Below are 26523 nucleotides of genomic sequence, written 5' to 3' on the forward strand. Positions count from 1 at the left end.
AACGACGCTGGTCTCCGCTGGCGTTCCGTGAGTTCGGAGAGATCCGCGAGTTCCGCGAGTGAAGGCAAGTGCGACATCGGCGAAGAAGGTGAGAGACCCCCTCGAAAGTGGCGCGACGTGGAGCTACGGGATCGAGAGAGTGCGGCTGAGTGGCGCGAGACTGTGTGTGTGTGAACAGGCGCGGGTTTAAGCTTAGCTTCAGTGAGGAGTGCAAACTATGGATCTTGACAGACATTGAGTGACTTGCAAATAAACAATTTTTAAGTGCGAGTTATTGGTGATGACATTTTTAAGTAAAAGTAGTGATGTAAATATAGTAATTTACTAAAACGGTGATAAAACTTAGTTGAGCTATCCCTTACGAACTTAGTTCTCCCCGTATTCAATCGTTACAATAACAATAAAGTCCGTCGGTTTGTTAATCTTTAATGCTTGATTCTTTCAGCTATGTATCGCCCGTATCTGGATGTACTGTCCCGGTGAGAGTACAGCTCGGCTGGTCTCGTACAAGTGGAGCAGAGGGCGTGCTGCGTCCAGAGCACAGGGGAGGGCCACGGCAGATGCGGCCACCTGATAGCTGCGAGCTCCCGGCCCGTCCTGCATCTTCACTTCCCCAGACGGATGCCTCAGCTTACACGACCATCAGAGAGGGTGCGGGGGATCTAATCAGCTGAGATAATGTTTCTAGGAAATTATTTACCTAAGAAATTTCAATAAATGACACATATTACACTTGAACTCAAAGTGTATAAGTGACACTCAATGTTCAAATTAAATTCATTTACTCTGGCATGACATTCCTATCGTGCAAAATTAAACAAATTGGCAATTTCGGTAAAGTTTCCTCCTGCCACTTATTTCTGTAGCTTTAAAAGTTGACGTTTGTTGGCTCAATGTGTGCAGTCGCTCTTCTTTAACGATACAGTTACAAAATTTAAATTATTTATTTTTATTATTTTTCTACCATTTATGGCCCGGCCCTAATAATATATCAACTTGTTCTAGTTGCATTTCAGTTCAAACCTCCATCAACATGATTCCCACAGATTAATTAAGGTGAATATTTAGACATGTTCCTTACGACATACTACAAGTCTACAACGCTGATAATTTTACTTATTTTTCTTTCGTGTGCTTACACTGCTTGAGCATAACTGCGAGAGTACAATGTTAATTTGTTGGAAATTCACTATTAAATTAAATACAGCAGTATTCATCCGATATGAACTAGTGGGATTGTTGCTGACATTATTCTGGAAGGAGGGACTTAAAGGTGGACTTAGAAGCTTTAACTGAGCGCACTTTCACTGTTGTGGCTGGCGTGAAGACCTAGTTCCTGAAAACATCATCAGGGAGCAGTTACCTACTGGTAGTAGTAACTTCTCCCTGATGATGGCAACTGCAATGTCGACCGAAACGTCTATGAATTATTAGCCAATGACGCGGCTACAGCCCAGAAGCCAAGCTATTTCTTTACATTTAATTTATCACACAATCATTTGAAAAAGTTTTAAAATATTTTACTTATTAGAAAAAAAACTGTTAATCCAGAAAACATCAACGCAGATACATCCTTAGTAGTTTTTTCCTCTTCTTTTATTATGAATACAGGAATAATCGAACATTGTAAACTTGGTTTTAAAATGCGCATTTAATTATCAGCATGCTGCAGGGAAAAGAAAGCTCCGAAATTGATGAACTAAACTGCTATAACAGTCGCGTACTGTTGCACTTTCACATTGCCTGTGTTAGGGACGTAGACGTTAGTTTTGATCTGGTTCTATAAGTGCCCAAGCGATTCCTTAGCTTAATCTTCAGCCAGCGCATGGTGGCAAAGAGAATAGAAGGAAAACTGATCGGCAGTACCTACTTCGTGAGAAAATCATGCTCGACGCTTATTGGCTAATCGCTAGTTTTACTACTGAATGTTGAGATCGAATTGTTATTGGAAGCCTTGAGAGTTACCACTTGCTAGAAGCATTTCAAAGAATAATTATAATTAGACGGCACTCCAAGCTATGCCAGCAGCTGACTACTGTGTAAGTAGTTCTAAGAATAAATTTCTTTATTCTTAGGTGACCTGTACTCTCGAGATGAATGCAGACTAGCCTACACCGGTATTATAGGTGCTTGCTTCTATATACATTTAAGGGTAATATATAGACTACTTAAACCTAATTTACAGTGTATAAATGTAAATACATATAAATAACTTTAGAAACGATTGAGAAAGTTATTTTTGGGAGGGGAGGAAAAAAAACCATTATTATTGCTGATTGATTACAAATTATTTCCATTTATTTTATGGGCATGATTGGTTTTCTATGTTTCGGGGGCCAGGGTATAAATATACCTAATCTCCGCCCTGCATACGACCCTGAAAAAAATCTTTGCGATGTTCAAAGCTTGAATCCACACACCATAATTGCTTCAAATTAAAATTTCACTCACATATGATTAAAATATAATAACAGACTTTTCTTTCATTTGTATAAATCAGAAGCAGTATGTTAAAACCTGAACTGGACTAGGCTATGTGCATGATGGGCAATGTCTACATGCGAGCCAGGCAATGGCTTTGCTCACACGAATGCCCGGCCATGCCTGGGACCACCTGCTCGGCGACGCGCGGCGAGTGCTCAGCAGGGGCCGTGTGGAAAGTGCTCAGACAAGTGCAGGTGCTACTGGCTGGCCCTCGGGCTGGACGAGGTGGTGTTTGGGTGCAGGGAGGAGGGGGAGAATGGTGACGCATGACCCGTCCTTTCTCTGGCTGTATCGCCGTGTCATCGCACTTTCGCTGGCCACCAACGAGCAAGTACCTCCTACGTGGGCCCGCGGCGGCCGTCTCACCACGGTAACCTTCACAGAGCTGGTACAGGTGATACAGTACCTCCTACATGGGCCTGCGGTGGCCATCTCACCACGGTAACCTTCACAGAGCTGGCACAGGTGATAAAGTACCTCCTACATGGGCCTGCGGTGGCCGTCTCACCACGGTAACCTTCACAGAGCTGGCACAGGTGATAAAGTACCTCCTACATGGGCCTGCGGTGGCCGTCTCACCACGGTAACCTTCACAGAGCTGGTTGTCAGTGAGAAAGTACCTCCTACTACCCCTACTACCCTACTAGATGAACCATAAGAGTGGCAGCTTAAAAAATCAGTTAGGTTGAAGAGTCATCATCAACAAAGATCGTGAAGATGATCTTGTGAAAAGGATAATCAGGTTTTCTGAAAGAGGACTGCCTGTGACACCAAGAATTCTCTGTTGCTCTGTGTTCAGATGTTGTGAGCAGAAATGGTACCACGATGAGTTTGTCGTTTTAACAGATCAGATGTTTGGCGAATAAATTTATAGAGTTGTTAGAAGTATTGCATGTTAAAGAACTGCTTTTATATTATTATTATCTCAAGTAAGAGATTAAGCATATGATTTGTTTATTTTGTCAATTATAGTTAAAGGTCTTATTATTCTGCCATAATAAAATATGGCCTACTGGCAGCTATTTCTAAAAGTTTATTTTTTTATATAACAGAAGATGTTGTTGTTTCAAATATTTTGCAAGTCTCATAAGTAGGGGCAGGCATTTTTTGCGAAAATATATGAACACTTATTAGATTGCAACAAGGTATACCCGCACCTGTGGTTTCTTCCTTGTGATTGGCGGCCGTCTGCGTGAGAAGTCGTTGCCTTATTTGGCGGAGCCACTCAGGAAGCGTTTACTTTCGCACTGAATCTCTGTGATTGGTGTTGTTACAATCGATATGTACCTGGTAGAAACTCACCCAATCAAATAATACAGACGATGCTATAGTATTTTAACTTTCATCTAGTCTCGAAATCTTTTCGCGAAATCTGCATGCCCCTACTGATTAGAAATAAAACATGATTTAAATGATATTTTTATTTTAAATCTCCCTTAGGTAAGCCGTAATAACCGCCAATACTTTATGTTTTAAAATAAATTATTTTTGTATTAAATATGTAATATTTACAAAATATTTTTACATTCCTTCTTTTGGACATGTGGTACAACACACACTCACTTTTATTTGTGAAATAGCTGTGCAAAAATGGTTTTGCTCAAGTGCTAAGATGTATTTATTCGAGGTATGTAAATACGACTATCAGTTAGGGTTTTGTGCGTGTGTGGCAGTAATGGCCCGTCTACAATAGCAATGTCCTAAACTGTGTCCGAAGGACACTCGTCGCTGATTGGTCCACGTGACCCTCTGACGTCATGCGTCAAGTGGGCGAAGGTCTTAACCTACCTGGTCCGAAGACATTCGTCAATTTGAACTTTTCGTCCCAACCTGTGTACTTCGGACACAGAAAAAGAACAGAACACTAACGATATTTGAATTTCCGGTTCCCGTTTGTAAACGTGGTGCTTGTTTTTGTTATTGAAGGAAATGGAAGGTGTTGTTAGTCACTTATAAATTACATAACTTTCATAAGTTCAATCTAAAACTGCAAAGCGTCAAAACAATAAACAAACACATTTGGTTTGGCACATTTACTGCGCTCTGGTGACAACTTTATAAATCAATACATTCGGACATCGGACATCGCAATTGTGGACAGGGAAGTTTTCGGTGAGACGATGTGACGTCACTCACATTCGGATAAGGACACGGACCACGCACAGGTTCGGACTATTGTAGACGGACTCTAACACTCACGGTGAGAGGGTAGAACTCGGTTATCTTGGTCCGGTAGACGTCTCTGGTGAACTTGGGACCGAGGTCGTCGTTGTCGAGCACCGTCACCCTGATGCTCGTGGTGCTGTTCTTGGGCGGCGAGCCGCGGTCCTGGGCACACAGTAGCCAGTCGTAGTCATGGCATACGTGCGGTCATGCAATTTTGAGGTTATTCTAACAAAACATTCTCTTTGGTAGTGTAGTTGACTCCAGTGGCGTAGCCAGGATTTGTGTATGGGGGGTGTTAAGAAACATGCCCCCCTCCCCCCCCCCCCGGTATAAAAGCCGTGGTCACGGGGTCCTCCCCCTGGAAAATTTGGATTTTAAGGTGTAAAATAATGCTATTTTAGCAATTTTTGGTACTTAAATTTGAATATTGTAATGGTAAAATTTTTATTAATTTCAATATGAAATTTGTTTGAGTGATGAATACGAAATTAATTAAAGATTTGGGGCTAAGGGGGGGGGTTGAAACCCTAACACCCCCCCCCCCCCCCCTGGCTGCGCCACTGGTTGACTCAAACATTGAATCAAGTTATTTCTTACTCAGACCATACACTTGTGCATCAAAACATTTCACAGGTAGCTTTAGACAACCTACACACATCCCGAAGGTAAAGATACAGATAAAAAAGTTCTATAATTTCTGGGAATAAATTTGATGTGGTGTGTACCTTTCAGGAGGTGTCGAGTATGTGACGTGAATTCCATTTATTTTAATCGACGGATAAACCACGCTTGGTGTTGACTCATTTTCAATTGGTTTGAAATGTAATAATGTGCGCAGGCTTTTAACGGCCATTGTCTGAAGCAGCTTTGGCTTCTGGGATGTAGCCGTGATCCTCGGCGGATAATTTCACCGACGTTTCGGTCGACATTGCAGTCGCGTATCTTCAGGGAGCAGTAGGGTACCTAAATGGTTGTTTCACAAACAAAGATTTCAGAATCAATAACTGCTTTTTTTTATAATCACACATGTTAAAACTACAATATTTTGGGGAATAATTAACATGAAAGGTATGAAGAAAAGTGAATCTAGTATACTTGAAAGATTATCAGTGTTGTTTTTATTCCCTCGAATATTTTTCTCTCAGTCTTTTTCCTCGCATATCGAATCCTCGGAACACTAAGGATTTGGTAGGATTTGAGGATTTCACACTGCTCCCTGATGATACGCGACTGCAATGTCGACCGAAACTTCGGTGAATTATCCGCCGAGGACACGGCTACGACCCAGAAACCAAGCTGCCGGTTTGAAATGCTTTTCAAACGACGTGATTGTTGTAGTTGAGGTAGGGTATTGCTTGACCACGAACTGGTGACAGGTGGTTCGGCGACCCGACCCTACCGAGGCCATGACGGTGAGCTGGAAGTCCACGTCGCCCGTGTCGTAGTCCAGGGCCCGGCGCAGCACCAGCGCCGCGCGGTGGCTGCTCTCCAGGGCGAAGCAGCCCTTCTCGTTGCCCTCCGTGAGGGCGTACTGCACGTCCGAGTTGGGCGTGTTGGGCTTGTCGCGGTCCACCGCGTGCACGCCCCTGAAGATGGTCAGGCCTGCGGGCACGCGCGCAACAGCGGTGGGGCGGTGATTGCATTCCTTCCAGAACACTGCGTACCAGTCTGCCTTCCTTCAGTTGTCCGTGGTTCATTACTAGAGACCTGCAATATTCGCGGGTTCAATGACCTCCAGGATAGACTCTACTACACTCTACACACTCAGGCAAATGCCACCTGTACATTGGCTGCTGACTTGTGAGACGTCTCGACTGGGTGGCCTGTGATTCGACACTTCTATGAGTGAGGGTCTCTAATTGGCCCTCATTACTCCAGATTAACAGTGAACCAGTGGTAGAAGCAGCGCTAAGGTATAATTATTTGAATTGTAGAATATCACGAAATGAATCCGCGAATTTTGCAGGTCTCTATTCATTACATTTCATTTCATACATATTCTATATGCTATAACTAGGGTCAGGCATTTTTCGCGAAAAGATCTGAACGCCTATTAGACTGCAACAAGGTATACCCGCACCTGTGGTTTCTTCCTTGTGATTGGCGGCCGTCTGCGAGAGAAGTCGTTGCCTTATTTGAACGAGCCACTCAGGACGAGTTTGCTTCCCCACTGAATCACTTTGATTGGTGTTGTTACTATTGATATGTACCTGGGAGAAACTCATCCAATCCCGAAACACAGACGATGCTATAGTGTTTTAACTCTCATAATGTCTCAAAATCTTTTCGCGAAATCTGCATACCCCTATTTATTACATTTCATTTCATACACATTTTAAAAAAAAAATTTTCTAATGCCATAATTAGAGACCGGAAAAATTCGCGAATTTATTTCGCGATAGGCTAAAATACAAATCGTTATACCTCAAGTGCTGCCTCTGTTATTGGTTCACAACTTACCTGGATGACTCTGGGCCAACTGAGAAACACCCAACCAAAGCTTTATCGAATCACAGGCTGCTACGCTAGAACGTCTCACAAGACAGCAGCCAATGAGTGGGTGGCATTTGACCGAGTGTACGTAGAACTATGGAGTTCATCATACAGGTCATTGAACCCGCGAATTTTTCCGGTCCCTAGCCATAACCGATTAATTAACCAATATTGCTGATTTTTGTTTTTTTGTTCTTATATCTTTAACTGACTCTTATTGATAAGGAGCTATTTTAATTTTAAAAATGGTAGTTTATATTAATATAATGATTAAGGTGACCTTTGAATTTAATTAAACAGCTTTCAATAAATATGTATGTGCGTTTCATATGTTTTTAGTTCACACAAAAATTTACTGCAACTTTAAATCGGTATGCATTATATTACAGATTTTACGTAGCATTACTGAAAACGATCTAAACATATTTAAGATTTACTGAGATCCTTATCGAAGTCTTACGAAATAGAGATTGATGATATATATGTTTAAAATTAAATTACTTTAAGTAATAACACTTTGAAAATGAAAAGTATAAGTACTGAAAATTACTTCCCGTACACCACCTGTGTTTTCGTACCATGTGCGTCTCTGCCTGAGGACGGGAGCAGATAGCAGTTCCCAAAACGTCGCTTGTTTCTGTTTTAGAAAACTATTGTGTTTGTTTCGTCTTTTCAATTTGTCGTGTTTTTGTCTCGTTTCAACTGTTGTACTGAATTTTTTTGGGTTCAATATTTTTGTCCTGTCATCATTTGTGGGGGGTTTTTCGTTCTCTTCATCTGTTTTTTAGAAAACTATTTTGTTTGTTTCGTCTTTTCGTTTTGCTGTGTATTTGTCTCGTTTCAACACTTGTGCTGAATTTTATGGGTTCAATTTTTTTTTCTGTCATCATTTGTGGTTTTTTTTTCGTTCTATTAGTCCATTTTGCATTGTTTTTCTTTGTTTGTTGACCATATTCCTGTTATGGAATATTATGTGATGTTTATATCCTGACAACATCATTTTTTTTTGCTTAATTTGTGTTTTTGTCATTTGTGTTTTTTGTAGTTATCTTCTACAGACATACATGTGCTTAACAATGGCGTATGTCCAAAAGTTTACATCAAGTCATCCACTCCTATTGCATAAATCTTTCAAAGATAATGTCATCCAATTTAACAAACTCTAGTGTTAACAGTGCAGGCAATTAATAAAAAATAGGTATTCTATTTCTTGTCTCATCAAGCTAAATTCAAACACTTTTGTAAACAGCTTAAGATTTCTATAAAACTAATTACATACTTATAATTATTTGTCAAAACAATTGAAAGGATTAGGGTGTAAAATAAAATTTTAAAGGGTAATATTTATTTAAGTATTTTAATATACATAATTGGGAGAAATTATAATAATAAAGCAAAATAAAATCTGTTAGTTCATTAATCAAAGCGAGTTTACCGCGCAATTTAATATGTAAATACAATTGAGCTGAATGTATAAGTTAACCTTAGAGGCGTGTAGCGTAGAGCAATCGCGTGAAGCGTCAGTTCAAAGAGTGCGTGTAGAGGGAGACACGGCAAGTTCCCCCGAGCAGGCCCGAGACTCACCCACTGGCGACAACTCCTCCACGGTGACGTGGTAGGGAGCATTCTGGAACTCCGGCGCGTGGTCGTTCACATCTTCCACATACACCGTCACGGACAAGTACGATGATATCTAGAACATCCCGACAACCACATCCAACGTCAACAATACCTTTTTCATTAGGACGAAACGTCTTAGTATGCTGTGAATTTTCACTTGAGTGGTTGACGAATATTAAAATGATGGCTTTACACAAATGAGTGACATTAAATTACAAAAAGTACAATTACAGTTAGTCAGTTACAAGACCAGTTTGAAAAATATATTGGTGTCCACATTATCTGTGTTACATAGTCTTTGCTGAGGGGGCTAAAATTTTCGAGCATTACGAAAATTCCGATTGCATGAGGGGAATAGTTAGGTATGTGGTGGGGAAACTGATATATGAGCTAAATAGTTAGGCAGGTGGTGGGGACACTAATAGCGGAAGGAAATAGGTACATAGTGGGAGAACAGGGAGTGGACGAGTATAGTTAGGTATGTGGTGGGAAAACCGATAGAGGTTAAAATAGTTATGTATGTGAAGGGGGAACCGATATAGGAGGAGGTGGGAGAGGGGATTTAGAAATGATGCAGCATATTTGCACACTTGCATGGTTGCATACTTGCATGCTTGTATACTTGTATATTGCATACTTTGGCACTAGCACACTTGCATAATGGCCAACTTGCATACTTGCACAATTTTACATGCACAGCTGCACACTTCCATACTTGTATTCTTGCAGACTTGCATATTTTACATACGCATACTGGCACATTTGCATACCTGCATACTTGCTTACTTCCGAATTTTACACTTGCACTCTTACATACATTCATACTTGCATACTTACGTAATAGCATTATTTAGCGTTCGAATAATTGCAAAAAAATATATATTTCTTTGAATTGCAACCTCAGCTAAAGAGAATTATGTTTCCTATAACTAATAATATATAAAGCAAGAGGTTTCACTTCTGTTGCACGTGGACTGCACGCACATATTAGTTTTACATAGTTCCCTTACGACCAAATCTAATGGCACTTATAGGTGATATTGACACGTCGTCTCTGCTACAGGTATACATGCTGCCATGATGTTAGTTTTTCATTTTGGTTCAATAACTCATTCCAAAAGGGATGAAAGCATAATATTTGGTTGAAATCGTTGGCCATTAGTAAAAATCTGTTAATTTAATTTAATTTTTGTACGTTCGTTAGGTTATAAGTTTTTAATAGCTTTATAACAGTTGGTAATACTAATGGCTTTCCTTTATATTATTTAATTATTCCTATTGGAGTTCTAAAAAAGATTTTCCTCGATTTTCTGCTGTTGAAAATGAAGGTTGCACATGTTTTATTAATATTTAATATAAATAATCCATTAAGAATTATTTGCTAACAGCATCCATGTTTTCAGCAGACGAGCGGGAATGTGGGTAGAAACGGTGTTTCACACGACTGCCGCGGCGGGAGTCGTGACGTCACGGCAGACCGGGGCTTGGGGAGCCGAGAAACCTTATTTTCACAGACGAGAGAGGCAAAACCCGAAGTTCCCCGAAGTTCATGATTTTTTTTTCCCGTATCTTTAATGTAGCTATCATAACCAAATCAACCGTCCACAATGTTTTAAAGCTTATTTATAATGTAGCTAACCTAAACTAATTGACCATTAGGTATCATGAGTTACAATGAACAAAAAAAAAAAAACGAAGATGCACGATCGTGCGTTTGGCTCTCTCGTATGTGAAAAGAAGGCTTCCCTTGGCGAGCCAGCTCGGTCTGGACGGCAGTTCGCACGAGGGCAGTTCTCAAGTTCTCGCCCGGCCGAGGCAACCTTTCTACAACCACGACATTGCATTAAGTTAGTTTCCTGTGGCCCAATCAAGCTAGTTAATAGATTGCTCAAGCGAGTGATGGTTCATTGCAAAAAGAAAATTTGTTACTTCGTGGGATTCGTCAATAAAATAGTTCGGATTTATTTTTCAAATAAGATTAACTGTTAAGAAGCACTTGTAAATATCATCCCCTCAACTCCGCAATGGTTTTGATAAAATCTGTAAACGTTTGAAAGCAAATCCCCGAACAATCTTGGGACAGATGGGTTCCGGTTAAGTTGGCAGTTTTGAAAAGAAAACACATTTATTTTTCTTGAGATCTGGATCGTTCTCCTAGCTGGGTGATGAGCTTGTCGCGCCCACTCAGAAGATTAGTGAAAGGTTGCAGAGTTAAAACCAACTTCTCAATGACTCAAAAACATATAAACATTGCCAGGTCACATCGCTTATAGTGCTCATCGTTTTATATAAAGCGAACATTCAAAGCGTATTAGTCAGAAAAAAACAGCTACGGAAATTCTCCAAAGGAATATTTTAACGATTATAACACCTACGTTTTATGAAAATGAATAGGTGAATATGTGTATTAAGTACAAAAATAAAGAAAACTCTTTAAAAATGACAAACTCACAAATTGACATTATTCAAATAAATAGTGTTATATCGGGTCTAATATTACTTAACATAAGTTTGACCGATGGTTCTGCATGGAGACAAGACAATGAGGGTGCATTCCGCAGGAAATGGCGGGTGCAGAGTGTGCAGTGCGCAGTAAGTGGCGGGTGCAGAGTGTGCAGTGAGCAGGCAGTGGCGGGTGCAGAGGGTGCAGTGAGCAGGCAGTGGCGGGTGCAGAGGGTGCAGTGCGCAGTAAGTGTCGGTTGGAGAGGGTGCAGTGTGCAGTAAGTGGCGGGTGCAGAAGGTGCAGTGAGCAGTAAGTGGCGGGTGCAGAGGGTGCTATGAGCAGTAAGCAGCGGGTTGCAGAGGGTGCAGTGCGCACTTAGCAGCGGGTGCAGAGGGCGCAGTGCCGGCCGAGGACTCACCGTGTCGTCGCCGTCCAGGTGGTCGCACACGAGGCGGAACTTGAGCACGTTCTGCGGCGTGTCGCTGTCCACGAGGCCGTCCAGCGACTGCGCCAGGCGCACGGACACGGCGCGCGGGTTCGAGTCCTCCAGCGAGAAGAAGGCCGCGTCCTCCGCCTGCAACACGCGGCGTCCGTCCGTACCGCGCGGCTCGGCTGTCGACCGCCAGGTCGACACAGCTCGTGCAGTTACACTCACCTACACGCAGCTACACTCAGCTACACGCAGCTAAACTCACCTACACGCAGCTACACGCAGCTACACGCAGCTACACTCAGCTACACGCAGCTGCACTCACCTACACGCAGCTTCACTCAGCTACAAGCAGCTACACTCACCTACACGCAGCTACACTCAGCTACACTCAGCTACACTCAGCTACACTCAGCTACACTCACCTACACGCAGCGACACTCACCTACACGCAGCTGTACTCACCTACACGCAGCTACACTCAGCTACACGCAGCTACACTCACCTACACGCAGCTGCACGCAGCTGCACTCACCTACACGCAGCTACACGCAGCTACACGCAGCTACACTCAGCTACACGCAGCTGCACTCACCTAAACGCAGCTTCACTCAGCTACACGCAGATACACTCACCTACACGCAGCTGCACGCAGCTGCACTCACCTACACGCAGCTACACTCAGCTACACGCAGGTACACTCAGCTACACGCAGCTGCACTCACCTACACGCAGCTACACTCAGCTACACGCAGCTACACTCACCTACACGCAGCTGCACGCAGCTGCACTCACCTACACGCAGCTACACTCAGCTACACGCAGGTACACTCAGCTACACGCAGGTACACTCACCTACACGCAGCTACTCTCAGCTACACGCAGCTACACTCACCTACACGCAGCTTCACTCAGCTACACGCAACTACACTCACCTACACGCAGCTGCACGCAGCTGCACTCACCTACACGCAGCTACACTCAGCTACACGCAGGTACACTCAGCTACACGCAGCTGCACTCACCTACACGCAGCTACACTCAGTTACACGCAGCTACACTCACCTACACGCAGCTACACTCAGCTACACGCAGGTACACTCACATATACGCAGCTACACTCAGCTACACGCATCTACACGCAGCTACACTCACCTACACGCAGCTACACGCAGATGCACTCACCTACACGCAGCTACACGCAGTTACACTCAGCAACACTCACCTACACGCAGCTACACTCAGCTATACGCAGCTACACTCAGCTATACGCAGCTACACTAGATATACACAGATACACGGAGCTACACTCAGCTACACGTAGCTACACGTAGCTACACGTAGCTACATGTAGCTGCTCGTAGCTACATGCAGCTACACTCAGCTAACCGCAGCTACACACAGATACACACCGTTTGTACAGTAGCGCACAGCTACATGAAGCTACACGCAGCTACATGCAGCTACACGCAGCTACACAGAGATACACTCATATATACGAAGCTACACGGAGCTACTCTCAGCTTCATGTAGGTACACGCAGCTACAAGCTGCTGTTCGTAGCTACATTCAGCTACACGCAACTACACTCACCTAAACGTAGTTACACACAGATACCCACAGTTTGTACAGTAGCGCACAGCTACATGAAGCTACACGCAGCTACACGCATCTACACGCAGACACACGCATCTATACGCAGCTACACATAGCTACACACAGCGGGAGTCACTGCGAGGCATCGTGCCAGCATATCCATGAGGGGAGAAGCGAGAAACCATGGGAAACAGAAATAAGAATGACAGGACTAGAATGCAAGTACAGTGTCAAACAACTGCACCACCGCACTCCCAAATTTACAAGTTACATATTTTTTGGACGTAAGTTAGTCTATTAACTACTGGTTTTTCGTAGAAGCATTGAATAAAGATTCTTATAGAAGTCGCCAAGTCATATGGATCTCCCATTGCAGTTAGAATGCTGGTAGGGCTGCCTGACACGAGATGGCATTGTTATCGCCTCGTCAAGCTGGTATCCAGGAGAAATAATCACCTTGTTACCGTTCGTGTATGTAGCCCCACGCATAGTTAAATGAGGAGGCGTGTGAGTATAAACACTAAAGCTTTTACTGAAGTGATTTTTGTGCACCGAACTTGTACCTCTTTTTTGAGTAACTACACTTTGGAACTTACCTGTTGGAGACGTTTACGCCCTTTTCGGACTTTTGAAGTGAGAACTGATTGCCAGCACTCAAACGATTGCTTTTTATTTAATATTTTATGGGGACCCCTTTACATTTTTACGAACTTTAAAGAAATCTATATATTTATATAGACTAGCTTTTCTATATGTATTTATTTATTGTTAGATAATTTTTTTGTATTTACAATATTAGCTTTCGGTAGTTGGTTATATAGCAGGAATGAGCCATGGTCCATATTATAACTATTTTGCATAATAAATAAAACAGTATGTTTCCGTTTGTACTCTATTATTTTTGCTTTGCTAATTTTCTTTTGCCTTCAGAACGCACCGCAGGTAAAGAGTGGGTTGGTTTACTGACAGTACAGGTTTTGATGTTTTTGATATAAAATGATATTTGGCCCTCCCTGGCGAGCGTGGGCATAGTTGTCAGCCCTGGTCTGGAACGTAGAGGCCAGCCGGTGACAATCCTTTAATAACTCCGAAGTTATTTTCCCATCCACAATGAAAAATCCTATTGGCCTGGGAAATACTGTAATTAATTACATTAAATTCAGTTAGTGCGTGCATTCGATCGTTTTTGGTGTCTGTCGTTTATGTCCGTGGTCTAAAATCACTTTTAACCCGACACTGACACATGTGACACTGAAACTCTTTTTTTTTTACATGTATCGATTATTAAATCAAAATATTTTAATCTTTGAATGTTTCTCGTCTTCATTAAAATAAATCACACGCATGTGTGCAGTGAAAGGCTGTATGCTCTGCGATGTGGCTGCCTCGCCCTTTCTACAACGATATTTACAATTCCATTGGCAAGTTACAAAATCTTGAACATGCCTCACCACGTAAGTTTTTAAATCATTTTGTCTATGGATGCACATATTGTTTTTTAATTAATCCGTGGTATACAAGCATCTACGTTGGCAGCATTAGTTAAGCAAGACACCTGCTGTAACGCAGTATTAAATAGGCCTATATATATATTTTTAAATAACATATTAATGAGATGTTTTTGAATTGGTTGCTCACCGTTTAAAAGTAAGTTAAGTATATAATTATATATTTTTTTAATTCATATTTTTGTTTCTTGTGCTGAATGATAGGAACACAATTAAAGGTATTTAGGGAAGGGAATCAGCCATGACTTTTGTAAGTAATCATTCCCGCATTAAAATTTAATTAAGTCAGATTCTATTTCTCTGCATGTTTATTCGAAAAAGCTTTATAACTCATTTACTTGCATGACTAACGTTGCAAAGAGATTTTCATAAAAAATTTAAAATGTACAGTACCTAAAAATTACTGCCAAACCATCTGCAATCACCGATAGGTTTACATGCAACCCAAATAACTCGAAGCAAAGAATTAACTGATATATGTTCCAAGAAAAGTATGATGACTACAATAAAACGTTCTACCTTTATATCATTCATTGTATTTATACTAGCGACTTCCCAAGGAATAGAACTGTATGCCACCTTTTCACCAGCAAGTAACCACGACTTTTCAAGGTACGCATTGTCTGAACAAACATAATTTGAAACGGCTGGAGTAAAAAATTTATCTAATATTACATTCAAAAAGCCATTCCACGCTACAAATGATTTCTCGACATGTAACTAACAAAACCGACATGAAGGCGCCACTGCTGCACGCATGTTGTAGCGCCACTTCAACAGGACATTCTTCTGATTACAATTTTATTGTCATGTTAATTAAATACTGGTTAGTTCCAATTTCATTTTAAAAAATCTTTAAAATATTTTATGAACACGTATAACTACGCAATAAATACCTGAATTTGATCGTAAACATTTATAAAACGGACCAAAAATTAATTTATCAGGAAAGAACACAAACATTTCTTAAGAAAAAAATGGGAGGTTGTCTGTAAAGTTGGTTTACGGACGATAATTTTACGTGAAAACGTCATAAGAAAACATTGATCAAAAAATTGCATACTTTTTAATTTTCAAATATATTTTACAATTTTTGCAAATATTAATTTGAATAATTTGTTTGAATATAATCACGAACAATTAGTTAGAAAGCCCGCCTTAAACTGTTTGATATTATAGAAGATTTTCTCGCACGATGGTTGGCCGCTTCTTGCAAGCTCGGCTCAGGCGGAACGTGATAATTTTTCCTTGCGTGCAGCCGGCGTTCATCGATTTATAAGACGTTATCACGTCAATAGCCAAACTATCGTCAAAACGAATTTCCCATGTTGATTTAAAAGTTTATTTTTTGACAGAGTTAATTTTCCGATTCCCCCGGGTGACGGCCTCCACGGCTGACAGCAGATAGCACAGGACCGCTCCGGACTGCAGGCGTGGGAGGCGCGAGGCAAGCACTCCTGGAGTCGTGCTGCTCAGGTCTCGGCGGGGGAGAACAATTGGTTGATGCGCCGTGCCAGGCGAGAGACGGCCGCATCAATCACTCGCAAGCAAGAGCAGGGCTCGGTGGTGCGGGGTGTCGCAAGCACGGCGTGTTGCGGAACAGCGCGGCGCAGCTGAGGCCAGGATACCTACTCTCTTTGTTCTCACGGCAAGGAGAACAGCCAGTCCTGCGTGATCAAGCCAGCGATCCATTAGAGTTATCATGAATATGCTCATATTCATTTAACTGCTCACATCCAGTCGATAATTTTATACTGTTTATCTGATTGCCATGAAACTTTGGTGGGTTATTATGCGCATGCCCGCGAATATCTCCGAGTTAGTACAAACATGTCACAATAGGTAGTACGCAAATCGTTTTAAACAAACATGTTGTGTGCTTCATAAAGTTTGGTGGCAGCTCGTGTGTTTTCGGTGTACGAGTTCACACGTACAGTATAACAGAATTGAAATTAGTAAAAAGGAAACAGTGACAAATCGCAGAATTGAATTAAATCAAATAGAAACCACGACATTTCAGTTCGTGTGTGATACAAACAATAGGTGGTGTGCGAGTCGTTTCAACAAATGTGTTTATTTCACACCAGCTGATCTGACAGACATTGTCCGGTCCTAATGTCAGTAAGAGTGTTGAGGATTTTTTTAATTTATAAAAAGCTATAGATACCTATATTGTAAAAAAAGTAAAAATGAGAAGAAAAAAGTTATTCTGTGCGATCATTGTATTTATTAACGATTGTGCCCATGGATATTCAATTTGAGGATGAGTACATTCAGATGTACGCCAATTTGTAAATTTTACATGCGATATGAATTCTATCAACAGTACACCGCTGAAATGCTGTAAATGTGTGATGTGTCTGGAATGTGATCTTCTTGGAACCATGCTATTTTGTTTCAAAATATAAGGCATAACTGCATTATGTCAGAATTGATAGTAAACAATAAACATATAAATACTTTGATTCGATTGGTTTACTGTGTGAGCATCATTTCATTCACTGCAATGCTTTATGTAACGACATTTATTTGTTTTGTTGCCAGGCGCGTAAACAAACAATGCTGGTGGTTTTCCGACACGGGAACGGGTGACATACAATTAACCATGTGAGAAGCATGGATTTTCAAGGTTATAACCACAAATATTCATTGAATGTTCTTGTGATTTGTTTATAGTCATTGAAAATGCAAGCCGTAACGGAAACTGCAAGCATCTAAATTAGAATGGTATGTCAGTCTGAAACATTGAAATTCGTGGCATAAAAAATCTTCCAGTTTGTTGTTCATCAGTTTAAGCAAGCCGGGTGAAATTAAATAGATGTGGTTGGTTGATATTTCTCAACATTATAATAACTTATCCGACTTTCAATTGGAGATTGTGAGGAAGAAATCCGGGAAATTTAGCAAGTTTAAAAAATCGTCAGGATAGTTGAAATCATCTTGGCTAGGAACGGAATTCACCAATTTGTACGTCATCATTTCTTCTGCAATTTCACTTTGAATCTTGAAATTCAATTCCTCGACATCAATGTTTTTGTAGCCAATATAACACGTTCGCTCAACCAATCATAATTTTTTGTAATTTTGAGCAATGTTTGGCAATAGCTTTCAGATGAGTTCGGTTTTGGATTCGGTGAACTGGCACAAATTGGCAGGGAATGAAATGCAGCCAATCGAAATGTCAATGGGGATTTTGTCATTGCCAATGTTCAGCAATAAAAGTTTTGAAAATACTTGCAGTTTGATGGATCTACAACTTAACACGAATCTTTATACTTAATTTGAGTGTCTTAACGTGTTTCCTCAAAACGGAGGTCTTCAAAAATGCATTACTTTCAACGGCTGGTATTGACCGTGGAATTACTGGCAATGTTTGGCGAAAATCACCTGCCAAAAGAATGATCGCACCACCAAACCGGTTTTGATTGTTTCGTAGATATTGCATCATTCGGTCTAATGCCTCCAAAGACATTTTATGCGCCAGCGTACATTCATCCCAAATGATCAATTTTCATTGCTCCAAAACTTTCGTCCTCGCACATTTCTTCGAAAGGTTGCACGTTGAAGTTTCATTGATTTTCTCATTCATCGGCAACTTGAGTGCTGAATAAGCTGTCCGACCACCTTCCAATAACGTACCTGCGATTCCTGATAAGAAACTGCAAGTGCAATTTCATTCTTGGAGTGAATCGTTACCAAAATCAATTTGATCAGAAGTTTTTCCAGTTCCACCAGGAACGTCCAAGAAGAAAATCCTTCCAGTTCCATCCTTTACAAATTTTATGAGAGTGTCGTACGCATATTTTTGTTGCCGATTCAACAGCGGAAGGTTCGTTCGAATTGATTCTCTCAATCCATCGCAATAATATTGTTTTTCGCGTTTCAACTCTTTATTAAATGTGTCGTGCGTAGGATGATTGGGCGATGACATGTCTAATTGAGGCATTGTTTTATATTATCAAGCACATAATAATGCCACCTTGTGAATTTCCTCGTTCAGTTGCAAATATGGATTTGATGTTATTGTACGCATATTATGCAAAATGTCATCAGACATGTCATCACTGTATTTGATCCATAAATCTATCGGTTTCGATGTGACGCATATTGAGATAATTTTCAAAAACAATTTTCATATTTGATGAGCATTTGAAAAATTCATAGCATCTCTGAGGGTATAATCGCAAACTTTGTTAGGCTTCTCTATACGTACCACAAAATTCAACATTAACAGTTGTAGATGCTGGAATGATGTTGGGCCACGAATGTTGACTAATAGCAAAATAAAAAGAAACGCTCGTCATTGCTTGTATGGATTGAGTAAATGCGACCAAATGTATCGGTGGAAAATACTTGTGGGGAACCTGGAAATGGATATCCTTGTTTCCGTCCTTGAAATTTATTTGATATTATAATTTCAAATATAATAACTATTAAAACAAAAGGTTTGTTAAGAAAAGCCTAACAAAGCTATCATGTAATGTTAATTATTATTATTTTTTAGATTTATCATGGCTTGGTTTGATTTACAATCGTTCTAAAGATATAACAACTTATTTTTGAACTGTAAGTTTATTTTAAATTCCTTGTTTAACTAAATAAATGGCGTTAAAGTTAATACTTTAATATATATATTTAAGTAAAAAATAAACAAATATGATAGAGTTTGAAACGTTATTTGTCATTTCAGAGCCCAAATGATGAATGTACAACGGGTTCACATCATGTATTGATGTGATTATTTTGATTGTATGTGAAAAATGTCAGATTATAAACTTATTCGTTGCATCAATTGCTTTGTTATTTTATTTATTAATTTCTTGTAATTTATTTTTTGTTGGAAATAATTCTTTAACAGTTATTTATTAGACACGCAAATTGGTATTATTCTCCGCTTGCATTAAATGTGATTTGCAGTTGGAAGCCACTACGGTAGTTGATGAAGCTTCACTAGCAGTCCCTGGCACGCACCCTCTGTGCCCGCTCGCCAGCAAACACGTCTCCAACGAGACAGATTCCGTTACCTGCGTCTAATTCTTCTCTGGAATTCCCTGCTTGCCACCAGGAAACAAACACACCCGGGGAGCGCACAAGGTGAACTTGTAGCAGTTTCCTGGAGCGACGCAAACGAGAATATTGCAATAAATATCTGCAAGAAAACCTTGCTGGAAGTTAAATGTTGTCTTGCCTCGGGCGCGCAAATATTAGAACTGTACTTTCACAAGAGAACGACTGTCCACTCATTGTTTTAATCTTGGCTTAACAAAATCAATGTATTTGAGTAAATAATAAGGCTGGTGGCTTGTATACAGATTTTGCAAAACTCATACAATCATCATAACAAAGCCTGCTTCGTTAATTAACAACAAACCACATAAATGAATTTTTTTTGAAAATAGGCTTGCTAGTGCTGATAATACTATAGTATGTCATAGAGAAACGGATAAGAATGACGAATACGGAAACACACAGAAAACCAGCCAAAATGAGCCGATATAAAAGTTAAACGCACATACAGAACAGAGAATTTCGTTAAAGTAAATAGTCAGAAAATATCACAGCGCAGACTAATACAGTCAGCTACAACTACGAGACAGTTGTGACATGAAGAGTAAATAAACACAAAAATAAACGTGTATTTCGTGAATATAAATTTCGAAACGTCCCTGTTATATGCACATTAGCTATAAGCAGTAATGATGCAAAGAAAGAAAGCAGTTTTATAGAAAATGTTATATTAAAGTTCTGATTTTCACCAAGCACATAATAGCGGGTAAAGGAGTTATGAAAAAATGTTATTTAATATTGCTGTTAAATAATTTAAAAAAATTCATTTTGGGAAAGTTTTAGGTAGCAATATTTTTGAAACAAATTTACTTAAAATATTTTATATAATTGCATCAATCTATAAGTTGATTGAAAAGATTAAAAGTACTCATTTAAAGTTTAACATTGTTCATCGAAATATCTTGACAAAAGTTGTATAACAAGTATTTTGTCAAGTAAAAATCTTCAGTTATATTCAAGATACTTAGTTCTATCTTTTAAATGGGATATTTCTGAACAGATGTATGCCTATTTTCAAATATTAAATATATATAGTTTTGAAAATATATGTTATAGACTGAATACATTATACAAAAATATCCATAATGATTTAAAGTTCACAAAAAGGTTTTATATTTTCTCTGAGGCATAATCTGTCAGTGCATGCCGCCAATTTAAGTTTATATGACAAACTTTCATTAATCTAGTTGTGCGATTTTTGAGAAAGAAAGCACACAATTATTCAAACAGCTGAATCTAAATAACTTTTATATTTAAAATCTTGCGGAAAGAAGTGCTACAGGTGCAGATTTTCTTATTCGACTTGATAATGTAAAAGTTAAAAGAAAATTCAGTGATAAATAAATCGCGCTCGAACTGCAGAGGTTTTAATGTGAAGGAAATATTTTACAATAAATGGAACACATTAATATCGTACCCAAGAAAAAAATATCTTGAAAGAAGCTGCCTAATGAAGATAAAGTAAAATTTCATGAAGAAAATGTTGAGATTCTAAAAGAAGATTGAGTTTTTCACGGCTTGAATGATAAAAAATGGCTTACGTCTAACGTACATGGTGAAACATAAAACGCATTTAACTCTCAAAAAAAGTATTGCAATTATTTGGTATCGCAAACAGGTATATATCTTGGAGTTAATAACACGAACATATTGAGAACAATGTCAATTGAATGAATAGTAATTTTTTTTAGGAAGGTTAAGTAAAACGCGTCGTCAGGTAAAACATATAATAAATTTTTCCGCGCCGCGTTGATGGTGCAGAGAAAGAAGAACCAAATTAAAGGGTAACAACTACTTTGCAACTTTCCTACTTTATTAATTTTTTTATTTCGAAATGGCATAAGAACTTCATGGAAAAAAGTCAGAAGTCAGAAGAAATAAAAGAGAACGCAAAGTGAAGAGGGGCAGAGTGTCAGACACATTTTATTATAGTAGTGAATACGTAAACGCAAATCTAAACATTTGGTCGGTCAGATTAAATGGAATTATTTCTTACTTAACTATTCGTAATAGTTATAGAAATTCATAATAGCTATAGAAAAAAGTCGAAGCAGAATAATCGAGTACTTTTGGAAAGGAAAAGGGCAATACTTTTCTACACAGGAATCAAGAAGGAAATCTGTATTGAAGCTCTATTTGTAACACCATACATAATAAATAGATCGCCAACAACTGTAAAAATTTATTTGAAACCGTAAGCCCGACCTATCAGGTTTATAAAATAATTGTTCTCCCGCTTATGCAAAATTTATGAGTTGTTAAATATAAATGGACAGCCAGCGCGAGCTTGGTTATACAAATACTTTATACAGCATGTGGCCTTATGTTAGTGTAAGAGTTGTATGCCCTCTGGGTTCTAAATTTAGAAAACTCAAGGGAAGTTATATTTTTTATATCTTTAGTATTACAATTTTAACTAATAGCGACAAAGCTATAAAGGTGGTAAAAATCTTTGAGAATCAATTCAGTTATTCCAGCAAAGTACCATTTTCTTGCACTGAAGAAAATAAAAGACTCATATTTCTTCCTTAATATGTGAACGCTATGTCATGCTTACATGTAACATAGCCGTTGCTGGACAATATACTGAGGGATTAAAACGATAAAAAAAGGCGCATGAAACTCAGTTTTCGTGATAGAAGTGAAATTCTTTAGCAATTTAAACCTTGACTCGTAAGTATATCGTAAAAAGTAAAGCGGCAGAGAGAGAGAGAGAGAGAGAGAGAGAGAGATTTATAATAAATTTCCAAATAAACATAAATTAACAAAATTATTACTCACTTGCCTAGTATATCAATATATCAGTATATCAGTATATCCAAAATGATTAATTTAATACTCACACCATAAATAAAAACTGTGCGTGTTACTGTTTCTTCAAACAATTCTGTCATTTGGAACACTCCAAAGCTCAGAACGAAATATGAAAATCATTACAGGTAGCGGTATCTATGCGGGACATGCTGGGAATTTCTCAACAGTGCTCTCTACGCTGCTGGTTGAACAAGGAGGAACGCGAGCGCACTGGTAGCAAATATAAAATTCAAGGCACTCAAATCTGACTATATAGGATTTATTTTCTGAAACAAGCACAAAAGCACACACGGTTTTGTTCTTTCATTCAGCTACCTCTCAAACTTATATTTTTTTGGGGGGAGGGGGACGAATCATATCACAAACAGGAGAGCTAAAAAGAGCCGAGGAATGTATATAGCATAGTGCTCTCTTTATATCTATTAGGCCACGTACGCATTATCAGTTCCTTTCGCGTCAGAAACGTTTCTCAACAATTTTTCGCGAAAACGTTGCATTAAAATTCGGCCTTGAAATTTTACTCTTGTTGCACCCAAAGAAGTTTTACTTACAAAAAAATTAATTTAAACAATCATTACTGGATGCTATAAGATTCAAATAAAATTTAAAAAAGAACATTTTATAAGAGACCGGATATTTGAAGTTCAATAGGATGGTCGTTACAAAGCAAGACTTGTAGGTGATAGGAGTTAGCAGCATATGGCCTGAGACAGGAATGAACAGAAAGAAGGACACAGTGAAACAACATTATGAGAAGAGACGGAAGTAGTTTAAGGCTACGAAGAAGGTGGCCAGGGTGTAAAGGGAATCAGAGATACAGTTAAAACTGCGGAAGCGCAACTGATGGCGTGGACTGTGTTCTGAGGTCTGTGAAGAGAAAGGCAGGAAGAACGCAGTCTCAGCAGAAAAACCTTTACTAAATATTAATGTTTCCCAATTTAATGACACAACTCTTTTCACATCAATGTGGTCAAAAGTAATTAATCGTAGTCACTTACTGAAACAAATTTAGTCGGCTAGACTAATGTATAATGTAACGACAGGGTAGGCCACTCAAAACGCGAATTTTATAGTTTTGAATGTTTTTTTCAGAATAAAGCAGTGAGTCATGCGAGAGGTGAATTGGATGTTTCTCTGTCATTTTTGGCGAATTTCAAAAATTTGTTGTTCAAATATTTGAAGAATAATAAAGAAGGCGTACCTACATGTTCGGCAATTTAGTGTTTTTCTCGGCACCATCTTACCTATTTTTTTATTTATTCGTACTTCTGATAAGTGTTCTGAGGTTCACATTAAGTTTATTTATTTCTTTATTCCAATGGGGTCCTTATTATTTCAGCTTCAGGCGTTTTTTTCCAACCGTGGCCAGTTCTACTGCGCTGAGTGGCCGGACGCGCAAACCTTCCCATGCTGTGTTAGCAGCGGGTCATGTCTGTACCGCCTGGCCACACGTGCCGCCTCCAGTACCCGTGCAGGGCATGCGCCTTCAGGCATGGCTGGTTAGACACCCGTGTGGCATTACGATGCCACCTGCGTGCCAGAGTGCCCTGCACAGCGATGGCGGCTCCAGGAAGACTTCTCGGGCAGGGCTCTCACACGCAGGAGGATGCAGTTAATAATCATCACATTGCCCTTGGGATATTCACCAAATATATGGTCTCAAATACTGAAATTTAGTATTTTCGTACAAATTTTGATTGAAAGAAGAGTTTAGCACACTAACGAAAATATTTCAGTTAACATTAATATTCCCTACACAGAAATAGGAAGTAAAATTTGGGCTCGGAAGGGGCTATCGCCCCCTGCGCCCTTCCTCTGGAGCCGCGCTTGGCACAGCCAACCTACGCCTGCACCAGGCCAGGAGTTTCCCCACCCCACCCCCTTCCTTCAGACCCTTCCGGGGACAGCTTTAACTATGCTCTTCGCTAGCCCCCTGGGGACAGTATCTGTAGTGCAATATCCTGGTGTACTTCTACTGTTCTTCACAATCTACTTCGGGAGTGCGTCCATGGCGAATTAATCATCATGTAGTTACTATAATTAAGATAAATAATCTCTCACCAGCCTCCTTTTTTTGCCACAAAGAATGAGCTTCTGGACAGTCTCAGGTATGTTTTGTGTTTACCTGTCGAGGACATTTTTTCAATACGGCTTTCTCCCCTGACTTCTCTGTCGGCACATTCCTCGGGAGATGCCCCTCTGTCAGAGGCCGGAGCTAATCAGAGGCTTTCCCTGATTAGCGGCAAGCCTTCCGGAAACACCCACCACCACACGTCTGGCGCGCAGTATTAGGTTAAGTCCCGTGATATGTGAGTTATCCGAGTACATCTGTTTGATTTTGGACAATGGAATTTAAGTAGAAATAAATATATATTAAATAGACTCAGCCATCAAAACTCATATGCCAAAAGGCATATAAATTTTGAGCTTCATCTTATTAATATAATAATAAAAATTTTATGAAGCTATAAAATATTGGAAGAGACGCAATAATGAATTTAACGCTATTGTAATCAGTAAAATTATGTTAACACCTAATTACTTAAAATGTTTTGTTAGGGACCAGTTTTCTTTTGGATTAAACATAGTTCTTTTTTTTTATTTGGAAACCTGATTAACTTTGTTATTTGTGGTTTTTGTTAAATAAACACTAGATTAAAAATCTACTTATGAATCAGTGAATACGATCTTCAAACCAGACTTATTTTCTTTCATGTTAATTTATTTCAGACATCCTATTATTACTATAATAACCCTTGATCCACTTAAATGCAGTTTGCAAATGAGCCTCTGCAAACTTTCACTAAATTTAATTTCTTATGCTGTTTTCCTCCTCACGCACGCCTTTCACTTTAACTGTTCATCTGATAACTGGACACATACATACCCAAACGTCTAGGGAAGCAGCGTGACACACAACAAGCAAGGTAAGTTAGAACTTTATATAAAAGTGAAAGCAAATATGGTCCATGTTCTATATAAATTTGCACTTTTCTAAACCAATTAAAGCTTAAAATAGACAATTTTTTTTTTACACTTTTTTGCTATTTATGCAGATATGTTCTTTGTTTCTAAGTATTTTCATGTCAGATATTAAGTAGTAAATTGGCTTAGTTTTAAATTTAATTATTGTGTCATACTTCAAAATAGTTAATTTCAGGGTCGGATTTACTGCCTGTGGGCCCCTAAACTGAGTCTGTTGTGCGGGCCCTCTCTTAAGGGGAAGAAGTATCCCCTTCCAGTGAAACAGTGGGTGCCTCATGCCTGGGTCTGGGTGGCTAGTTTATTTTAACTCACCTACAAAACTCATAGTTTTGATCAATTTTCTATTTTGAAAAAAATAGTTTATTATTAAACTAGACAATTTAACAAAACAGAATTTAGAGGTTAAGGAATTAAGTGACACCAAAAACCAATTAAAATAATCGAAAATTTCTAAATGCTGATACAATTCATGAATCAGCTTTCGACAGAAGAGTTTAGTTCGGCGCAACTAATCCACACAAAACAACTGGACACTATGTCAACACGTATTTTAAGAATATAAGAAGATCCACATCGCAGTATGATTTTATTTCGTGTCGTGTGGTGCGGGCCCATAGCCTAGATAGCCTGCGCGTAAATACGGCCCTGGTTAATTTGTTAATGTTTTGAAGGGTTATTTAAACAGAACTACTTTTAACGAGAAGGTTTTACATGTGGTCACCTTGAGAGTTTCTATTTTTTTTACCGCGGGAGAAACAAGAGACTGGTTTGTGGAAGAAGGGGGGGGGGAAGCAGGGTAGTTACAACAAGCTTACCAGGAGTGCCGAGACGCATGCCGGAGGCAGTTAATTGCAGGTCGTTACGGCAGGTCGCTGATCAAGTGCACAGGTTCCCGCTACCCGCCAGTTGGATGGCCT

General features: G+C 39.5%; 1 protein-coding gene across 1 annotated transcript in view; it reads right to left on the minus strand.

Moving 5' to 3' along the window:
* The window catches only part of LOC134542720 (cadherin-89D), a 153667-nt gene that overhangs the window by 85679 nt on the left and 41465 nt on the right, over positions 1-26523 (minus strand). Inside the window, 4 exon segments of the mRNA XM_063387193.1 lie at positions 4684-4812; positions 6050-6252; positions 8728-8836; positions 11625-11780. Coding sequence (XP_063243263.1) covers positions 4684-4812; positions 6050-6252; positions 8728-8836; positions 11625-11780 — 597 coding nt within the window.

Source organism: Bacillus rossius (assembly GCF_032445375.1).
Source record: "Bacillus rossius redtenbacheri isolate Brsri chromosome 9 unlocalized genomic scaffold, Brsri_v3 Brsri_v3_scf9_1, whole genome shotgun sequence".
Lineage (NCBI taxonomy): Eukaryota > Metazoa > Arthropoda > Insecta > Phasmatodea > Bacillidae > Bacillus > Bacillus rossius.